The sequence below is a fragment of the Netta rufina genome (genome assembly GCF_964035555.1).
Source record: "Netta rufina genome assembly, chromosome: 3".
NCBI lineage: Eukaryota > Metazoa > Chordata > Aves > Anseriformes > Anatidae > Netta > Netta rufina.
In genome coordinates, this window is record NC_140125.1 from 15,020,495 (window position 1) to 15,041,822 (window position 21,328).

The window sequence follows — 21,328 nt, forward strand, 5'->3', positions numbered from 1 at the left end:
TCAGTCTTATATGGAAGAAAATCAGAGAATGGCAGCATTCCCAAAAGATTTCAAGGTCTGCAGCAGCCTAGGCAAATTAAACAGCTAGGTTTTCAGGCCAAAGAATTTAATTTCATGCTCTGTTTTTTTGGACAACACTTCCCCCCATTTCTATCTGCTGTTTTGTGTGTGTGTGTGTGTGTGAAAAGCTTTCATCTGAAATACTGGTTTATTTATTTATTTATTGCCTATAAGCAATTTTGATGGAAAACTTTTGAACTACCCTAAGCAAACCAACCGAAAGCAAAACAACTCCCCATACTCCCATCTGGCACCAGGTGGCACACACGCTATTGGTTATAACTTAGCACTTACCCAAAAAGAAATATTGGCGTTGAGAAGACAAGGAAGGGATACATAATTGCATTAGCAGTGTGACAATGCCAACTTTACAAGGAAGTTAAGGGTGTATTTAATCTTATGTGTTACCTATAAAACACAGCTGGAAACCTCAGAAGTGCCAGAAATCTGAGTCCTGATAAGGTCTATACTATTTACCTAGATAAAACGTCTGGTGATATTCCTAGTAAATCCAGAGAAAACACTACCTTGTTGCTACCACTGCCAGAACAAGCTTGAGCTTAGCACAAAGAATAGGTTAAAGTCACTGTTCTTGAATATGAAGTGTGCTTTGTCTGCCCAAATTCTGGAAATTCATTGAGGTGGCATTTAGGAAACACTCGATAGTTTGGCACTTCTTAAGGAATCCCAGACCTGGCTACGAGCTTTCCAACTATGTGCTGGGAGGCAGGGCCAGACCACCTAAGAGAATTACTGCACAGCAAAGAGGGCAGCGTTATGTGCAAAGAAGAAGGTCGGCGTTATCTGCTGCAAAATCTCAGCGCTCATTTTTGCGGGTCAGGGTTGAACCGTGTCTCTCAGTCCCCCTGGTGCTGCGACTGAGGGGAGGTGGAGGAGCACTGTGATACCAAAGCTGGGAGCTCCACGTTGTGGTAATAATGATGCTCGCAGAAAAAGAAAAGCCAGGAAAAAGAGGATGGAGACCTACCCTGTTTAAAGCTGTGAAAGCGATAAGGGGGCAGTGGTAGGACTCATGTCTGCGTGTGGGTTCAGAGAGGGTTCCCAGAGCTGTGTGGACACAGGGACGCATTGGGGTGAGCATCTCTTAGGGGGTTTTCTCCAGGGCTGTGTGGTTGGTGGGTGCTTATGTGTGTGCAATGTGTGTCCCCGAGGCTGTCAGGGTGTCTGCCTGGCTTCAGGAGGGTTCCTAAATCAAGGCCCTGCACCTGGGGAGGAACAGACCCACACACCAGTCCGTGCTGGGGCCTGACTGGAAACACTGGGTGTTGTTGCCACCGAGCTGACCACGACTGACAACGGAGGCTGAGGACACCCAGCGCTGCCTCACGAGGGGGATCATCCTCCCCCTGTGCTCATCCCCAGCGAGGAGCTGCCCCCCTCAGCCACCCCACAGCTCCCGGCCCTCCCCGTGCGGGCGGTGTCTCCCGAAGCCATGGGGGTGTTCCCGGGGCGGTGCCGGGGTTGGGGCCGGCACCCGGAGGGCCCCGAGGACGGCGGAGCAGGGCCGTGCCCCATGGCGCTGGCGCTGCGCTGCCTCAGCCGCCGGCTCCGGCTGCGGCTCCCGCTCCCTGCCCGGCGCCGCTGCGGGGGCGGCCCCGCTCAGCTCCCCCCCGGCGGCTACGGGGCATGGCAGGAGAGGGCTGCCCGCGACCCCGCAGCTTTTTGGGCCGAAGCGGCTCGGGGCTCGCTGCGCTGGGACAGCCCCTTCCACACCGCCTGCGAGGCCGGCTGGGATGGAGCCGGAGCCCGCTGGTTCCTCGGTGGCCGCCTCAACGTCTCCGGTAAGGCTGCCCCCCTGCCCCGGGGCTGCGCCCGTGGTGATGCTGTGCCCGCAGCTGCTCGGGGGCTGGGTGCTGGTGGGGAACCGAAGCTCTTCAGCAGTCGAGTTTTCGGCAGGACCTGTTGCTTTTCGGTTGTTTCAGCAGGAGGCTGAGCTGGAGTCCAGTCCCTGCTCCTTGCTGTGTCTGTCCTGACTGCCCTCAGTTTATTTCGGGCTGTATCAGCCTTGTCGTCTCTTCCATACCATGGGCAGGCTCCATGTAGTGAGACTAAAACCCCAGCCCTACCTAGGGTGTAACTCGGTGCTGAGGTCTTTTAATAGGGAAGTATATTTTCGTATAAAGCCACCTTGCTTTAGCACAAAAGAGCAGACCCTCCCCTGGGCTTCCCAAAACACAGCTGTCCCCACGGGAGGATTCCCAGCTGTGGAGTTCCCAAGGGAACAGAGCTGTTTGTACAGCCCTGCTTCCAGCACCCAGACTTCAGCCAAACTCATGTTTTCAGTGCTTCCCGTTGAAAGAAAGATCCTGGCTGAGCACAGAGGGTTGTTTGGATCCATTATTTCATTTATATAGCAGAATCAGCACCTTTTTCTTAATCCCATATGGGTCAGGTAAAATCCAGCTGTTTCTGGGTCTGATTTTGCACCGTGTCTTGCATCTGGTTCTTCTGCAGACACTGAATGCCACTTATGTTTTCTCTGCATAGCTTGAAAAAAAAAAAAAAAACAACAAGTCACAGACCACTGAAACACAGCTGCAGAGAATTAAATGGTTTTGCTGTAGCTGTTTTCCTTCTTTTAAAGCATGATGGAGATGAATAGCATGGTACTCAGCCACCGAGTGGCTGGTTTTCTGCTAAGAGGCTCGAGTTTTGTCCCTTGATCTCTTGATTGGAACAGCAGATAAGAAAGCACACAACAGCTCAGATCTCTGATTTGGAACAGGCTTTTTGCCTGGGGGAGACCTTGCAGAGGCATGAGGTTCAGCGCTTGGGGGTTTATCTCATTGTGACTCCTTTCCAGGAAAAGACCCCAAGGAGCTACTGTACCTGCAAGGCACCGTGTCCTCAGGAGCATGTCTCGTTGAATTGTTTCTGCGTGCTTTTCCAAGCCTTGTCGAGGAAGCAAGAAAACAGACGGAGAAACCATTAGGGTGTAGCGGTAGGGGGCAGGTCACCAAGTTCTGTTTTGTGAAATGAGAGAAAGGCACTTGCAATGTCAGGAAGGAAATAAGAGTGTTTGGCCCCGATTCACTGGTCAGTTCTTACCGGGCAAAGAACAGAAACTCTCACTGGGCTCGCTGTAACAGAAATACCCACTGAAATCTGGGTATGAGAAGGGAATGCTGCTTGGGAAATGAATTTCTGTTAATGTATTTTACTGTAATGTGGTGCAATACGTAAGGGTATTGCTGCAATGAGCTCGGAGGTAGGAGTTGGTAAGGGTCCCAGAACAAACCACAACAGATCTGATTACATATGGATGGACAACAGAGGAAACCAGTGTATGCTTAAAGCATTCCTCCTCAGAGCTTTTGTCCTCCTGTATTGTGTTAAGAAATGAAGAAATTTTATCTCCTTTATTTATTTATTTATTTATTTTAGTATTACTGCAGAAATTTACATTCAAAAGTAAAAGCCTTAAAACAACTGAAGGGCTTTTTTTCGTATTTTTGAGATAGAGTTGTTCTTGTAGTGAAACATGCTGAATTCTGAGGTTATTTTATCTCCTGCTCATCTTCAGAGCTTCATTTCCACCTTACTTGTAGTGCTGTAAATCAGCTTTGATCATAGAACAGCAGAAGCAGGCTCCAGGGCTGCAGTTCACCTAACCTTCACAAGTTTTGACAGAACAATAGGCAGCTTTCATTGCACCTAATTTATCTGGAAAAATAAAATCCTTCCTCACTAGTATTAATATCTCTAGGAAATGTGATCTGAAACTCAGCATTTATTTCTTTTTCAGGGTTATCACTGAGTTGTACAGCAGTGTGCCTGACTGGTTTTTAATAATTGTCTATTGAAATATCGTAACTGCCTTTACAAGCATATAATAAAGTACGAAACTGTAGTTTAGGCTTGGAATTAAAAATTTACAAGACTAATCTTTAATCATCAGACAAGTAGCTGCTGAACGTGTGGGCAGGCTTCTTGAGTGGATTCTTGAGAAGTTTTTTTTAAGGTGGGTACTCTCTGTCCCTTCGCTCAAACTTCACCTCACATAGTTGTCCAGGTCCCTTTTACCCCTGGTTGTTACATGGGGAAATGGACCTTCAAAAGCGAATTTGCCCTTCATATTTTAGGAGTTGTAGCACACAGTTTGAGATGTGTTCATCTTTCCCAGCTGTCTAGTAATATATAGATACATGTCTCTACTGTGTGTGTTTACACTAGATCCTAAAGTTTGAGATTATTTTCAGTAAATGGAGATTCAGCCCTTCCAATTATACCTTGGAATAAAAATGCTTTGCGTGAGCTGTAATTAGAAAATCCAAATGATGCAGTGCTAAAAATGCAAGCTGGGGAAGGCAAGTCTGTCAGATTTACGTGGTAAAACACTGCTCTGGTGAGGAAAAGCATAAGAGTGTCCTCCTTGTCTTGGCGCTGGTGGGAGCTGGGCAGAGATTTTTGGCTGGTTTAAGCACAGCTCCCCTGAGTGCCACTGAGCTGAACTGAATCAGGCAAGGCCTCTTGTGGAGATGTCATCTCTAAGGCAGCTGTACCAATTCAGTATGGTATTTGTGGTATTTGTACACAACAAATATGGCAAAGACAGCTTTCCTATTACTACAATGCTGTCAATGTAAAGGATGACTTCCCAGTGTTTGAAATGAGCGGGCAGCTAGCTAGGTGGCTGATGAAGTTTCAACTTAAGTCTACCTGCTGTTATGCTTGACCGAGCTGAGTTTACAGAACTCTGTGTGTGTTATTAGGCTTTGATTAAACTTCTGCTTTCTTACAGTAAATTGCTTGGATCAACATGTCGAAAAGTCTCCGGACAGAGTGGCTTTGATTTGGGAGAGAGACGAGCCGGGAACTGCAGTGCACGTCACGTACAGGTACGGCACCTTCTCTTCTTACAGTGCCTGGAGTTGTGGTGGGACTGGGAGAAGAATTGCTTCTCTGAACTCATACCTTTGTGAAACTCTCCATTCTTCCAAGGTACCCCAGTACATAGGACATGCAGCTACAGCTTGTGGCATTGTGATGAGGTATCTGCTGAAAAATGAAGTCTTGTTCCAACTTAGAAATTATATTCTTCCCTTGGCTTCTTCATGAGGGCTTCCTGATCTTAAATGCCTATATAATAAATGTTCTACACAGTCAGAAGTACAGTGGATGCAAATTAGTGGTAATTACTGAGAATTTCAGATTCAGATCTGCCATCATCTGGTTTTGGTGTTAATCAGGCTTGCTTGTGGTTTCCCTGTCTCTAAGTGGGTGGTTTTAGAACAGAAAGATTTTTTTTTTTTTTTTTTCTCACTGGCTTATGTCTCATCTGCCAGTTTTCTTTCTGAAGTGTCTGTGGCAATAGTTTGGGGAGCAGCTTTCAGTTTCAGAACAGCAGCAAGTGTATTGGTGCAAACAACGTCTTGTGTTGTTAGTCAACAGCATGATACGGAGTCTTTGCTAGAGGGGGTTTCAAGTTCCCTGTATTCTTCTTCCCCATCCCCAGTGCATTTTAGAGCAATCTTGAGGCTGCTCTGAGAGATACCAACTTGTAATTGCTGCTATAGGTAGTAGGGTTTGTTAGAAATGGCAGACTTCAAATGTTTCTCTTCTTGCTGTGTGCCCTTGCTTAGGAGACAGGTCTGCCTGCAAAAATGCCTTTTACCTCACGACTCCCTAGTAAGAATTAAAGGTTCCCCAGACTGTTCCTCAGTGGCTGTTTCAGGGAGCTAGAATTTTGATATGCTGGACGAGAAAGCAGAGGAGATACAGGCAGTCCTGACATCTGACTCTTTAACAAGATGTTTTCTGCAGCATGTTGATAGTTGGGATTTGCAGAACTTTTTGACTATAAATAGGTTCCAGTTGTCTTGTCTTGTTCACCTTTGGCATTTATCAAAGCTCCTAAAAACATGATGTATTGGAGTGAAGAAGGTGGTCAGCAGGGAGAAATGAGTGTGCAAATAGCTTTGGGAGGTTAGCGCACCATACAGTGTGCCATAACCAACTAGGTAGCTTTGCTAAACCCTTGAATTTTGTCCTTTTCATTCTGGTGACATAAAGGTAAATGGAATCCAGGGTTTCTTCCAGAGTTTGGGGTGGCATATGGACTTTTGCCTCTCTCTTTATGTCACAGGTGTGGAAATGGGGTACATTGGAGGTTGGAATTGGGTGATGTGCTTTGTGTTTTGATTAACCTGAGAAGAGCAGCCCATTCGATAGCATAGCCTCATCAAAGGCAACTCTAGCCTCTCCCTTAGGCTGCAATACATGAAATGTGCTGAGCTGCTCTGGGTCCTCCAATCGTCTTCTCAGGATCCCCAGAGGAATGATAAGTCTTTTCTGAGCAGCAACAGAATTGTTTTTCTCTTGGCCTGTGGCATGGTGTAGAGTTATATGGTTTAGTGGAGGACTGGTTAGTGTTAGGTCAGAGGTTGGACTCGGTGATCTTGGAGGTCTCTTCCAACCTAGGTGAGTCTGTGATTCTATTCCAAAAATATATTTGGAGAAAAGCATGTTTTCAGCCTGTGGATTTGTCATTGCAGTGTCTTGAAGACGAATAACCCACATCTGAAAAATGATTCCATCTTTGTGCAGCCTTACAAAGATACAATAACAAAGAACCAGGAAGAAGAACATTCAGGTGAAAGACAAGTTGGCAATCTCTATTTTCAATCTTCTGCTTGTATTTGAGAGCTATGTTCCTGTTTCTTCCTTATACTTTTGGTGAGACATGGCTGCGTTCTGGTGACAGAGTTTTTCAGGAGATGTTGTTTCTACCAAGTGGGTAAAACAGGTTGCTTGATTTTTCTGCTCATCCTGTTATTGTCAGGAATAGCTGTGTTGACAGCGGTGGTATATGCAGGGAGAGAATCAGAAGTTTAGCCTTGAAATAACAGCCTTTTCTTTGAGCTGCATTTTCAAAGGCTTTATGTATGGCGGCAAGGTTTTTCAAGGCATGTTGGCATTGACATCCCCTTGAGGCTAAGTCTAGTTGAAAGATTTTTGCAGTAACGTCTTGGTTTAGGCAGAAGTTTTGTGAGGGAAAGTGAATCAGAAAAGGAGGTGGCACTGTAATGCCTATTCAGTAATCCTCAGTGTGGCAGTTTGACCTCTGCACATTAGCCTCAGCACAGGACAGGCCCAGCATGAGAAGATGAAAGGGATATTAGGTATCAGTAGTACCTGAATGCTGGTACCTGTGGCAGAGAAATGCCTTTTTCTTAGGATTTGGAGGCACTGTTAATGGGATTGCATCCTTACAGTCGTGCACTAGGAAGGTAAAGACTTTAATTTGGCCACTGCCTCATGGATGAGCTTTGGAGAAGGTCCTGGAATCTCAGCTGGGAGGTGCCCGGGGCTCAAGCGTTGAGAAGTACAAGGCTCTAGCTTGTTCCATTATTCACTTGGCAAAGCCTGCTGCTGTGAGCTTCTGCTCCTTAGAGATAAGCCTTGGGAGGCATGAGGGAAGATGTGGCTACTGGCATGGAAGCTCTCTCTTCTCTTCTGTGGAGCTGTCAGCGGCAAGGAAACAGCTGAGTGTTGGCCCTGCTCCCATCACGGGCTGCAAAGGAAGGCAGCTGCTGTGCGAAAAAGGGGCCTGGAATAAGCTTCCTCCTCTTCAAATAAGGGACAGGCCTCAATCAGCTGGGCCTCCTCCATGCATTGGTAAGAAATGCAGCTACATTGCAAAGTGCTGTCCCAGCTGGCTCATCATTAGGGGAAGCAAAGAGCTGGTGGGGCCGTACCATGAGCCCCAACTATGTGTGCCCGCTTCTTGGCAAGGTAGGTTGTATTTATCGAGCTGGATGAAGGGCTTTTTGCTACAGTGGGAACTCAGACATGGCCTTATTGGCAAATTTTCACCCATAAAGCCTTTGGTGAAACGTTTTAGTTTTTGCTTGAATGGTGATTGCTTGTTCTTACAAGCTCAGTTGTGATGAATCCCTATCTTCCAATAAAATCCTCTGCTATAAAACTGAGCTGCTCCTTCGGAGAGCCATCCTGACTCTTCCTTTGCCAGGGTAGTCCCTGAGGGCATTGCCAATCTAATAGAGGGTGCCTGGCTCCCAGAGCAGCCTCAGCACCTGTCCTGCATCAGGGATGCTCAGTTAGCAGCTTTCACCAGCTACTGCCAGTGTTTGATGCATCCCAGATGCTGGAGATGTGATTAAGTGGCTCGAGAGCAGCAGGCTGCTTAGGTCACTGGCTCACACCCTCATTGTAAATGATCTTTTCACTGGTGAGCTGGTGTCCTGTCTCTCCAGCTGATACGTCTCAGCTGTTTTGGGAAGAAGTTCCCTTTTATCCTTTTTTTCCCTTCTCTACATTTCATTTTCTATCAAGCAGAAATCCGTCTAAGTTTCAAGGACTGAATGAAAAGGCAGGAGACTTGTTTTATTACTATTTTGTGGCAAAAGGGTATGAATCTCTCCTGAGATTGGGTGGCTGCAGTCAGCAAAGGGGGGACAAATCAAAAAATTTTTTATCGAGTAGCCTGGCTCTCTGGAGGCTAAATAACCATAAAATCATTGTTAGGACACCGGCGAAGTAGCAGTTTAGCCACAGGAGTGTGCTGCGAAAAAAACGAGTGGCGAAGGGTTCAGCCTAGCTGGGAGTGTTTTGTGCTGCTCTGTGGATGTTGTCATGGCCCAGGAGATTTGAAACTTTGCAGAGGAGTTCCCCAAGGCACTGCTGAGCCTGGGTTTTAAAGCGTACTGTATTATCAAGCAAGTTATATAAGCAGGCACGGTTCATTGCTGGGTTACAGCCTCTATAAGCTCAACAATAGGGAATTTTAAAGACGGTAGCTAAAGCATTGCCAGGCCTCTCCCTCTCTGGGGTTATTTATTCCCTTTGATATTCCCTTGTTGACTGCAGTACGCATGATTTAGCCACCTGTGAGCAAACATTCCCCAGCACTGCAATATCTAATGTTACAAGCCCGATAGAGAGAACTAATTAAGTAAATATCCTGCTAACTGGCTGATTCTCTCTGTCAACCAGTTCATAACTTTATCAGACTGTTCAAGACGAGGCAGTGCAATGAGTTACAGAGAAATTGAGCTACCTCACAGCAATGCCTTTAACAAACACCACCAGGGTGGTTCCTCAGCCAGAGAAGAAATGGTTGAAATTGTGTTAGATGTTACAGCAGGGATGGAGGCTGGAACCCATGTGCAGGCTGGGTGGTGTGGAAGGTGTTTCTCGCTGACACGGAACTGTTTCCCTTCTTTCTAGTACCATGTTGGCTACCTAAGTTGAACTTGCAAGTAAAATTTGTCCAGGCTTTAAGTTTTCCCCATCCTAGGCAGCTGAGGGACTTTTCACTTTGTCACCTGAAGAAAAAAAAAAAAATCACGAGGGGTTTTTCTTGCCTTGGGATCAGGATGTTTGAAGGAAGGCTGGAGAATTGTGCTTGGATTAGCAATTGAACCTGTAGCCAAGAAGCCTCGCATGTTGAGCTCTGTGTTTTTTTAGTTATTCTCACTGAAGTGGAAGTATTTTTCCTTTTGGTGAAAAAAGAATTTTTTTTTTTTTTTTTTCTCTATTTAGCAAAAAGTGAGGGATATGCATGGTTAAACTGAGGCACTGTTCGCACAAGTTGAACTGAAGAGTGAGCAGATTTGTGCTTTATGCGTTTTGCCAGAACACTGAGCCAGGAAGAAGAGACAGGGTTTGCTTACAGGGGACTCGAAGCTACATCTCAAATGATAGCACCTTTGATGCTATCTATGATCATGAGATTCAGAGACAGGCTTTGAGTGTGACTGTTCCCCAGTAACTCACACAGAGCAACAAACAGGAGGTGAGATGGGCTGAAAGATGCCCAGATCTTTTTTTTTTTTTAACTACAAAACCAACCTATTTGGTGCATTTGACCTGAATTTTCAAATAGTTTCATCCTGATCTAAACTGTTGTTCCAAGAAACAAACTGGTGATTGCAAGAAATACTCAACCCAGCCTTCGGACTGAGACAGCAGAGAACTTGGTTTGTGCCAAATCTGTTAACTTCAACAGACACTACCAAAGCCCCTGTACAGCACTGGGTGTATTAGGAAAATAGAAAAGCTGCTTACTGAAGAAGGTCTTGATGCAGTTTTTTTGGATACAGAAAGAACTGGCTTGCTTTGTTTAGAAAGCTGCGGGCTGTCTTGCTGGATGTAGTGAAAGATAGGATCAGATTTCTTGGAAAAAGGTTCCCTAAAGAGAACTGCCAGAGAACTGTGTCAGGGAACTGCCAGTGAAGGGTTTTACAGGAGTTTTTGTTTGAGACATTGAGCAATGGGCTTTGGAAACACAAGCACTGGGGGAGGACATGGGAAAAATGTGGTCGGGTATTTTCTGAACAGAGAGGTCATAAAGATGGGGAGAGAAGGGCTGCATCTGTCAGATTACACAGAACCACAGGAGAGGTCTGCTGGCTCTGCTGAAGGGCCAGTCTGGCAGACGTGGTGCTGAGGAGTGATGCTGGGGTACCTGAGGAGATGCCCATGCAAAATACAGTGAGTCTCTAGAAGAGAACAGTACTAATGCTCAAAATCTTGCTTATGGCTGTGAAGAAGCATGCCATAACAGTCTAATTGATTATTCCAGATTTAATTATTACAGAACGAGGAGGTTCTTTCTATGTGTTACCTTGACACCGCTTCTGTCCAGCTCCAGGTCTGCACTGCTGTTCCTGACCGTGGCCAAGTCGTTTGCATTGCAGGGTCTCCAGTGCCAGCCTGTACTCCCTCTCTTGCCATCCCATGCCTGCCGCATCCTCAGCGTTCACCTCTCAAGGCCTCGGTTATTGTGTCGGACCTGTATTGCTTAGTGTGTTACCTTAGTGTGTTAGGGCCATAAAACCACGGTGGCGCCATTAAAAGATAAAGAAAGATAAAACAAATTAGCCATAGTTACCCAGTAAGTTAGAAGAGTTGCTGTGACAGCTAAACTACATGAAACAAGGCTGCAGATAAATTAAAAAGGATTCAGACAGAACAATCCCTGAAAGCTTCATTCCTGAGGCCGTGAAAGCTCGTTACAAGACCCAGGGCCTTTTACTTTGATGGGCAGCAGGGTATTAGAGCTACAGGGTAACAGCAGGAGCAGACTGCTCTCTCAGTAAAAGAAGATTGTTTTTCAGCAACTTGTAACATGAAGCAGCTATGTGAGGGCTTGTTCCAAAGCTTGCGGAAATCAGCGAGTGTGGAGTGACTTGGGAGAGATCCAGGAGAGCAGCTCTGCAGCAGGGTGGTCATTACTAACGTGGAGAGGGGATTTATGTCCAGTCCAGCCTCTCCCTGCTCATGTTTCTGGGAGCTGGCTCTACCCACAGAGCTCTTGTGTGTGGTGGTTGAGGCTGTCAGCACGTCGCCTACACCTTGAGCTGGTGTGTCACTGGGATAAGACCAGGTTTCCCTCTGATTGTGGAGGTGCTGAGCTGGAGTGGGTTAATTAGGTCCATCTCTGCAGAGGTGGGGTGAGACTGGAGCTGGCACGGATCTGTTTGACATCCTGCTGTTTTGCAGTTTGTTTTGTCTGCCTGTTTTTTGCCTGGCTGCGTTTATGTGAAATCCATATTCCGCAGCTGTTTCTCTCCACACCCGCAAAGCAATGAATGGCTTGGATTTGCGTATGTTTTTAGTTGAAAGATGCTTTTTTTTTTTTTTTTTTTTCCCTGAAAGCAAGTCCAGAATGTCCTTTGCATGTCATAATTTTCACCTTCCCTGCTCACGTTCACTAATTCATCCACCATCTCCTGGCTTCTTGTCTGTGTCTTTTCTCAAAATCTCCCTTTCCTGGTATCCTGTTCTTTCTCCTGCCTCACCTTCTGGGTCCAACTGGTTGCTGATTCCCCATATCTCAGCTCTCCCTTGACACTTTATCTGCCAGGGTGGCTCTGAGTTTAGAGCCCTTGCAGCCCAGCCCTCGCTCTTTAAGCTCAGCTCTTGCAGAGGAGCTGCAGATGTTGTGCATTAGCTGACTGCAGTTTCTCAGCTTTCTCTCTTCAGAGGGGCAGGGCATTTCCTTCTGTTGCAGCACACTTCCTTCTCCAGCAGTTTGCAGTGCTGAGATCCTCCTCTTTGCCTGTGTTTGTCCTCCCTGGGCCCCTCTGCATACCCAGCGACTTCGTGGCTCCTGGCTGGCTCTGCAGAGCGCAGTGCCCTGATAAGCACAGGCTGCTTGGGCGAGGGAATTAAAGTCCTTTGGGGAGCAGGCAGCACTGCAAGCACTGCTTGGGATTTTGCCTTGCTCTCTTCCCTTGTGGTTGTGGTGTATGTTTTTGGTAGATGGGAGGATTTGCTGGATTTGGATGGGAGGCAGATCCTTTCTTGTGCGCTTTCTGCCCGTGTTGGGTGGCATTGCCCCTGCTGCTCTGCCTAGGGTGGGACGGTGCTGGGTGTCAGCCCCTTGGAATTGCTCTCTGCCTTTTAAACTTACATGCTGGAGCGATCACAATGCTGAGCTTGGCACTGGTAGCAGGTGAGGATAAAGGGCAAGGTTTCCTCCTGCTCAGTTCCCTTCTGTGGAATGGGATGGGTCTTTCTCGCCCAATTCTTCAAGGCCATGTGCTCGTTCCACCCTGAGATGTGCCTCGGTTAAATGTTGGAAAAGTGTAACCTGCCAGCACCTACGAATTGCCTCCTTGTTGGAGATGAAAGTGCTTGAAGGAGTGAGGGATTCCAGGGTGGGATTTCTGACGCAGTATTTCTGCTAACTCCCTTTTTTGAATTGGAGAGGAAGTTGCTGCTGTAGGAGCCAGAAGGCACAGCTAATATTTGGGGATTTGTGGAGGGAGGTTTTGGCTTTGCCTTCTCTTTTTTTCCTTTGTGTCCATTCCCTCATGTGCTGCACTTCTAAGGGAGCAAGGCAGAGCGTGACCTTCCAGTATAGCCCTTCTAGAGCATAAAGGACAAGGCAAAACAAATAGATCTGAGGATAAAGACTCAGTCCTTATTTTCTATCGGCATGTTCACATGCTCTCATTAAGCAAATGTTGTTGTTGTTTTTTAATTATTAACCCCTATTTAACGAGGGTTTCTGCCATCATGATGACTGACTCCTGCATAAGCAAGTGAAGTGCTGAACTGTTCAGAAAGGACGCCCTGGCTAGAGCTGTTTTGATGTTTCTGTTCAAGAGAAAGAGGTTGCAGCTCTAAAAGCACTTGTATGTGTTCCAGTACAGATAAGAGGTTTTCATTTCGCTTTCTCACAACTGCCCAACCGGGGCTTGTTTCACTTCCTCTTCTCTGCAGCTGAACAGCAGAGACACTCAGTTTTGTTTGGTCTCTTTAATATTTATTATTAATTTATTTTAATGTTTATGCATGTTGATATTTTACTCTAATGGAGAAGAGAATGTGACCTTTTACGACAAGGCACAAAAATAAACGTTGGGTGGGAATTCGTTATTGCATGGAGTTGATCAGTTCATGAACTTATGAAAAATAATCAAAATAATACAGCTAATAAACTGTGTATTTATGTAGTTATTAAGACTGCGCATGCTCATGAAGCACTTGGAAATAGTTAATGAACATTGTGCTCATCTCTAGGTGTAAGAGATGAAGCTGAAACTCAATCCAGGGTAAGGCAACTCCATACCTGCTTGCTCTAGGTTCGCCATTTCTGTTGCCAGCTGCTGCCAGAGCCCAGGTACTGCACCAGGTGAACCCCAGTACTGAGCACAACTGCCACCTGTGAGTTACTGTGCTGCAGGAGTGATGTATTTATGTAACACTGCAAGAACAGCCTTAAAATAAATAACACAAAGTGCTGTGACTGGGCTTCAAGGCTCATTTTTCTTATCATTTTCCTTATCTTCCAAAGGACAGCGGTGGGTGGTATCCCTCCAGCTATCACTGGATCTGTCCTTATACTTTCCCTGTGGTTGTCACTTCTCTGCCCTTGCAATGCAGATGGAGTTTTTATCCTAAAGTTATTCACAGCCCACGTTGTTTGTTGTTTTTTTTTTTTTTTTTTTTTTTTTTTAAATGTCGTTTCCAAAGTGGAGCTCTTGGACTTTGCCTATTTCCAACGTGCGCTGATTTTATAAAAGAAGCAAAACAGTTTTTGACTGACCAGAACATCATTTCATTTTATTTTCAGCTTAGCCACCACCTGAAAACTGTTTTTTTATTTGTTCATTTTTCACAGCTGTGGCCAGCTCTGGATGATAAGCATACTCTGGTAGATTCATGCTTTACAGCAGATTTTGGTATGCAGACCCCTTAACACAATTGTCTGATCACTGCTCTCCTGACCTCATAGATCAACGTCAAGGCTGAGTGCAAGCCCTCCAGTGTTGCTCTAATTAGAGCAAACCAGCTATGATCAGATTAACTTCGTTTGCACTGTGCTTATAGACAAACTGCAAAAGCAAAACAGAGTTAAAGCGTGTAGGACAGTGATAATATGGCATAAATTAGAGAAATCAATAATGGAAATTACTGCTCGATAAATACATCAGTCCGGCCAAAGGCAAGGCATTTCAGAGATATATGTTGGCTTTAAGTAAAGCTGCAGCTCTCTCCAGCTACTGTGTGAACTGTATGGTGAATTAGCAGCTCTGGGAACTGAAGTCCCTTTATGGGGAGAAAAACTGTCTTATTCCCGGGACTGCTGAGCTTTTTGTAGGGGTAGGAGGGGAGCACCTCCATGCTGGGACTGCAGGCAGCCAGAGCTGGCTGTGGCTGTGCTGTTGGTGCTGCAAAGTGAGCGCATCCCTTCTACACAGGGGCTAAGGGATATGACCTCCTCAGGTCGTACCCACACTGCTGTATCGGTGTGATCTCATGCTGTACAGTCACATTTCAGAAACTGCTTTTGGAAGGTGTGCATTCTTTACAGCATCTCTTTAAAAGCATCAGCTGGTTGCAGGGACCGGTGGTAAGGTGATAATCCTTTGTTTCATTAAAGGATCAAGAAATCAATGGCCAGTGATTCTGGAGTCTGATGGTCTTCTTTCCAGGGTTGCATCTGCAGCTGCTAATTTGTTGTCATGTGCATCCTTATCTCAGGGGCTGCTCATTAAGTGAGACCCGTTATCATTACTGCTGATGGGAAGAAATGCTCGGACTCCCGCTTGTACCAAAAGTGCGTGGGAGTGAATAGGATATGATAACTTTCAGTATCTCCTCTAACATAAGAACTGAGTGATCAAAACCAGCCGGGAACATGTAACAAGGACCTTGCATTCCTAGCCAAGGGAAATCAGTTATCTAGGGCATCAAATGCTCCTGGTTGTCCCAAAGAAAAATACCATTTAGTTTAGTCATTCTGCAGCTAATCTTAGTTATCCTGTGCCACATTTCTGTTCACATCCCCAAGAATCAAACTAGACCAGTATATGACAGTGTACTCCTGTCAGGACAAAGTACAAACCACATCTAGCAGCACTTTGGTTTATGACAGCTTTCATATAATGCAACTTTCACTCTTCATCCCCATTTTGGCCACCTTCCACCTTGGAGGTCGGAGCATGCTGTCCAGGGAGGACCCTGGTGCAAACCAGCCCCAGCACGGTTGCTCCTCTTTGCACAACCCAGAGAAGCAAACCAAGTCCACGGCTGCTCAGAGGGAATTTGGTGTTGGTTGTGCTGGGCATGGCCAGCCTGCGGTGCCTGGCATGTGGGGGCAGAGACACCATGCACCGGTGGATGGTGGTGATGCCACTGGGAAAGAAAAACAAATAACAAAGTCATTTCTATCTATCAGCAGTTTTCCTGGCCATGCAGAGAAGAGCAAAGAAGCTGGTGAAGGGAGCAGAAAATGAATATTATGAGGAGTGACTGAGAGTTTTTGCAGTCCCCGGTGGTATAGTTTACAGCCCCTGAGGCATCTGCAGGTGAAGGGTCAAAGATGAGGTATGCTAGGGCACATTTCTCTCCTCTGGGCTTCAATACTCAGCAGATTTCTGAACACGGAGGGCAATTTAATTCCTGGCAGGCTCTGGGAGTCATTATCTGAGCCTGGCAGCAGTAAGAGGAAGGCTGTGCTGCCCTCCCTGAGGGTCAGCTCCTTCCTTGGCCTGAGATCACTCTTCAGGCTGCGTCCTGCACTTACCTGTCTTCTTCTTGAGTCCTTCGCTGCAGACACACTGAGCAGTTCAGTTCAGGACAGCATCTTGGTCTCAGATAAGCCTGCCATTGTGTTACCCTCCGTGCAGACATCAGAAGAAATGCACATGCAAGTTCTTGTCCGCAAACTTAGGTTTTTGTTCTTTAGAGGAACATTTGTTTCGGTGCTTCTTCTGAGGATGCCAGCATGCAGCAGTGGAAAACGCTGTGAATTGGGCCTTTGTTCCTGTTCCCAGCATTCTGAGTTTGTTTATGTGAGAAGCAGCTATGGTTTTACTCTTGTGAGGGCAATATCTAAGCTCTGCTAGGCTGTTTGGCTTTGTGGCCTGGCAGGGTGAGCTGACAAACTGGAAACCACAAATTGCTGCTGGCCCAGCTTGGATGAGTCTGGTAAAATCTCACAGAAATGTCTCAGGACTTAATTCCACTTTTCTTTTTCTTTCTTATACGTGTAAATGCGTTGTTTACCCTTTTGATTTAAAAGCTCCTAGTAGTGAAGCAATTTGGGGGGTTTCTTGACATCAAGTAAGCAGTGCTGGGAGTCTTCTGACAGCGGCTTCCATTTCGTCCTGTGTTTATCCCACAAGTGTTCCCGGCAGCTTCTGACTGAGCCTCATAATCTTGTAGGTCAACAAGGCATGGAGGATGGCTGAAATGGACACTGACTTCTGGAGCCAGCAGGACAGTCGTTAGCTCTCTGGCTGCTCTCCCCATGCCCTAGCCCAGCAGTGAGAGCCGGGCAGGTTTCTCCCACGAGCAGTGGCTGCAGCAAATGTGGCTCTCTGCCCCACTTTTCTTCTTTTCCCAATGGGAAGAGCAGTCTGGCCCTGACCAGACCCTAGGCTGCTCTTCTTTAAGATACAGAAATCGGTGTGCCTTGTATTGCCAAGGTGACGAGGTCCAGAGGCAATCATAATGCCTCGTTTGGTTCAAATTCATCCTTTCTTTGTTCTGTGCAGTCACCTGATGACGTTGCTTCTGTGCCTGCAGGGAACTTCTGGAGCTGACATGCCGTCTTGCCAACACCCTGAAGAAATATGGGATACGGAAAGGGGACAAGGTTGCCATCTATATGTCCGTGTCTCCCATGTCCGTGGCGGCCATGCTGGCATGCGCCAGGATTGGGGCCGTGCACACCGTGGTCTTCGCTGGATTCAGCGCGGAGTCCTTAGCTGGGAGGATCATGGACTGTAAGTAGATGCAGACCGGGGAACAAACCCGTTTGGACAGTGCTTGGCACCCTCCAAGACATGCTGACGTCCAAATTCTGTGTTTTCTTGGCAGCAGAAGAAAAGGTTCATTCTCAGCTGGCTGGATAGTTCGCTTTTCTTTGCAAAGTACTTCCCTTTGCAAAGTCTTTTCCTAAGACTAAGAGTCTTTTCCTTAGTGGCAGATGAAGTGTCCTCTGGCCTTAAAATACTTCATAAATTGCTTAACATTCAGTCTGCTCTGGGTTATTGCCAACCAAATGAAACCTGGAGGGAAAATCAGAGCTTAGGAATGCGGCCTGATTTGTTCTGATGCGGTATAATTGCAGTGTTTCTCTCATACTTGTGCACAGTGCTAATTCTGCAGTCTAAATTGTGATACTGTGATTTATGTATAGCAGTGAGGCGTTGGCAGTCTTCCCCCGCTGCGTTAGCCATTGTATCAACATACAGAGCAGTTCTTAACCCAAAGCAGTTGTAGTGTGATTAGATAAAAAGTAACGCTAAAAATACAGCAGAAGTACAAAATAGCAAGTGGCTTATATTCCATCTAGCAGTTGCATCAGTTTCTTTATGGTTGATGTGAAGAAATAAATCTTACAGCAGGTTTCATGCTTTTTTTTTAAAGTAAATCTATAGAGAGCAAGTATGTGTTTTGATTATCCCTCACTTTTGGCCACTAAGTGGAGGCTAAAGAATCATTTTTCTGCATCTTTCTACGGAGCTCTGTAATTAATTCAGTGAGATACAGTTTGAAGTGGTCCGTCAGAGTGCTGATATGTGCTGTGGCTTCCAGGAAGTTTCTCCTCGAAGTACTGAGTGAGTTTCAGAAGGCTGCAGATATCTCACAGCAGGATAATGCCTCTGAGAGGGTGCTGAATTTAGTGCTGCTCAATTTGGAGTGGGTGTTGTGTGCAGCTTCAAAGAGGGGATGAGAAAGGGGTAAAGGAGATGCTCGTTCACTGAGGCCTGCTGAAATTGTTGGAGGTTTTACACTGGTTTCAGTGCGTGAGATGTTAGCCTAGAGAACCAGTATGCACTCTGAGGTATGTAACTGGGAAGAAATCGTTCTGTGCATTGACTTTGACAGGTAGGGATTTGTACATTTAAATTAGAGTGAGTGATACTTTGACTAGACATTGGGAAAGACTTTCTCATTTTTCATAACAGAAATGGGAGTGAGCTGGTAGGAAAGGAATAAATACTTAACACTGGAGTGGCTTGGGAAGGTTGGACTGACAACTGCCAGCAGTGGCTTAGCTGGAACTGACCCTTTAGGGCGTTTAGGGTGGAGAGGATGGTCTAGGTAAGCTCTGAAGGTTCCTGCTACCCCTAGTCTGTGCGAGAGCCAGGTTTTAAAGTGGTTTTGTCAGTGGCACTGACTGATTTTCATTGAGAGAAATTTTGAATATTTATCATACGCGTTGTACTATACATCATTCCCAAAAGTAATGCAAGCAGTGTGCACATATTGGAAAACAGGCTGGTGTGTCTGCTAATTCTCTCTCTTTTTAGCTGGATGCAAAGCAGTTATCACCTACAACCAGGGAGTCCGGGGAGGCCGAATCATAGAGCTGAAGATGACGGTGGATGAAGCTGTAAAGAACTGTCCAAGCGTCAAACATGTATTTGTAGCTCAGAGGACAGATAACAAAGTCCAGATGGGTGACCGTGATGTGCCCCTTGAAGAAGTATGTTGATGCTGGTAAACCTCGCCTATTTTCCCTGCTGTTTGTCCGTGTGATGTTTACTGTGCTGGGGGAGAGGGATATGTTCTACTAACAAGCACAGGAACCAGTTAACACAGAAATCTCTGAGAGAACCACTGCAGGGCTGTTCAGAACACAAGCATGAGAGTCTTGCTGAATGTATAGATTATGCACACACTGGTGGCTTTGGTCTTTTGCCTGCCGTGGGCTGCATGATTAGACTCTGCAGCCAAGAAATATCAGACAGTCTCCTGATATTTCTTTCTTTTCATATGTGTGCTGAGTTAAAATCTATGAATTTTGGCACTGCAAACTTGGCACTCTAGTGTAGCCACACCAAACCTACCGGGGGCAGCTGGCATTTATGCTGCTTCTGGAGCAGGTTTGCAATGTGTGCTGCTCTTTCTATACTGCTGCAGTACCCCAGTGAGCTAATGGACACAACTATATTACAGTGACAGCATCTATATATCACTGCAGTCACTTAGCTCTGCAGATGCCCCCTGGCAGTCTGGTTAGCTCCGTTTAGGTCTGGGTGTTGGCTATATCATCTTTCTCTCCACTTGTGCCTTTTGCTCCTGAGTTCTGCAGATGAAAAGGAGATGCACCTTACAGCATCTGCATTTGCATCCTTAAATAGGATGACAATAATTCATCCCTAAATTATGGTTTGCTATGACTGTGAGTTGAAGCAGCTCAATCTGTGTTTGATTTATCCCAGTATAAATCCCAGGTGTTGCTCTATTGTTGCTCTATTTCAGCAGTCTTGAAAACCATGCTACAATTTTAGGAATGAGTGTTTCTTGAGACCCAGAATGATACCATTGCTGTTACTGTTCTACTATGTGCAGACACACTGTTTTGATTTGTGAGCTCTCATACATATTCTCAGACTGGACACTGTTGAAAGGCAGCGCAGAAATAATCAGGTTCCTGAGAACTCTTAAAATAGTCAATAAACAGTGTCATAGCTACCCCATGATGGGAGGGTAGTATTTATAACTTGTGCTCTAAAGAAAGAAAGGAGAAAACAGTGGTGATTTTTAGTTTTTAGCTGGCACACATGGGACTCTGCAACCTAATGTAGAAGTAGTTTTATCAGTTTGCAAGCAGTGGTAAACAGAAAATACTCATCACAATAATACCTGGAAATCACCCCTCTGCAGCCAAGATAATTACTCAGGAGTCCCTGTGCTGGTCACAAGAGATAAGGAGCAACTGCTAGGGTAAGTTAAACAGAGAAGGCAGGTTTTATTCAGAAATTGTCTTACTCCTTCAACAAAGTACATTGAAACATTTTTCCTTATTGTACAAACAGCCCGAGGTGCTCTGGAGATCTAAGAACTGAGCTCAGCTCATTGTCAAGTGTAGGATTAACTCTGAAACATAATGAGAATTCAACTGCTAATGCTTTTAACTCTGTCATCACTGATCTTCACAGCAGTTGTACTTACCAGCCACTGCGCTTATCTTCCCACATCGTAGATACTTTCTCTTTAGTCCTGTCTCACATCTGTTCACTTCTCTGCTCACCAGTGGAACCCCATTTGCACCTCTGTAGTGCAATTTTGTGTCCTTCATACAAGCCTTTGAGAAGCAGTGAGTCTGGGAGGGTAATGTGGGAAATAACCGAGATGCCACGTGAACTGGCTGACTCTTTGTGATTTAATTGGCTCACATTATCCACTGTCTTAACTGAACTTCTACAATACCTTACTGTAAAATCTAAGCTCATGTTTTAATGGAGCATATGTAAACTTCATTTTAGTATCCAAAACTGGTAAATCAGCCTATGCTGGTAGTGCTGAAAGGTCTCTGTAAATACCTAGGAAGTCAGCTGGTAAGAATTATGTCTGACTGTATCAGCTCTTCTTATTTTATCAAGCTTTGTTTGTCAGACACTTGTAAATGTTTGGACCTGGATTTGTAGTGTTTGCTTGTAAGAAGAGTGTGTTTACGATATATACTTGTAAAAAAGGAGTACCTAGAAATTCCCTCAAAGAGCAACCCTTGCAGGAATCATTATTCTCCCAGGACCATACAGAGCTTGAGAAAAACAAGCCAGCTGTGCCTTTTTACAGCCGTATGTCGAGCATCTGGAACACACGGTCATTACTGCAAGTTTGTACACAGCAAGAAAAATGTTCAGCCTCTTCATGAAAAATTTACAGTTTGAGCAGACAAGCAAGACAAATGATGCTCTTCCAGAGTGCCTTTGTCTTGTTCACCCTGCTCTGGAAGAAGTTTTTTTTTTTTGGCTTTTTTAGGTGTGTTTTATACATGAAAGCTTTCTAGTGATGGAATAATACTTTC

At 45.6% G+C, this 21,328-nt stretch overlaps 1 protein-coding gene across 1 annotated transcript in view; it reads left to right on the forward strand.

The window, feature by feature from the left end:
* Nucleotides 1-1,513: 1,513 nt before the first annotated feature.
* ACSS1 (acyl-CoA synthetase short chain family member 1) overlaps nucleotides 1,514-21,328 on the forward strand; it is a gene marked incomplete at its 5' end in the record, with an annotated part of 37,544 nt that continues 17,729 nt past the window's right edge. Inside the window, 4 exons of the mRNA XM_084283400.1 lie at nucleotides 1,514-1,862; nucleotides 4,823-4,919; nucleotides 17,089-17,288; nucleotides 18,822-18,997. Of these exons, the coding sequence (XP_084139526.1) occupies nucleotides 1,514-1,862; nucleotides 4,823-4,919; nucleotides 17,089-17,288; nucleotides 18,822-18,997 (822 nt within the window). The remainder of the gene's footprint in view (nucleotides 1,863-4,822; nucleotides 4,920-17,088; nucleotides 17,289-18,821; nucleotides 18,998-21,328) is intronic.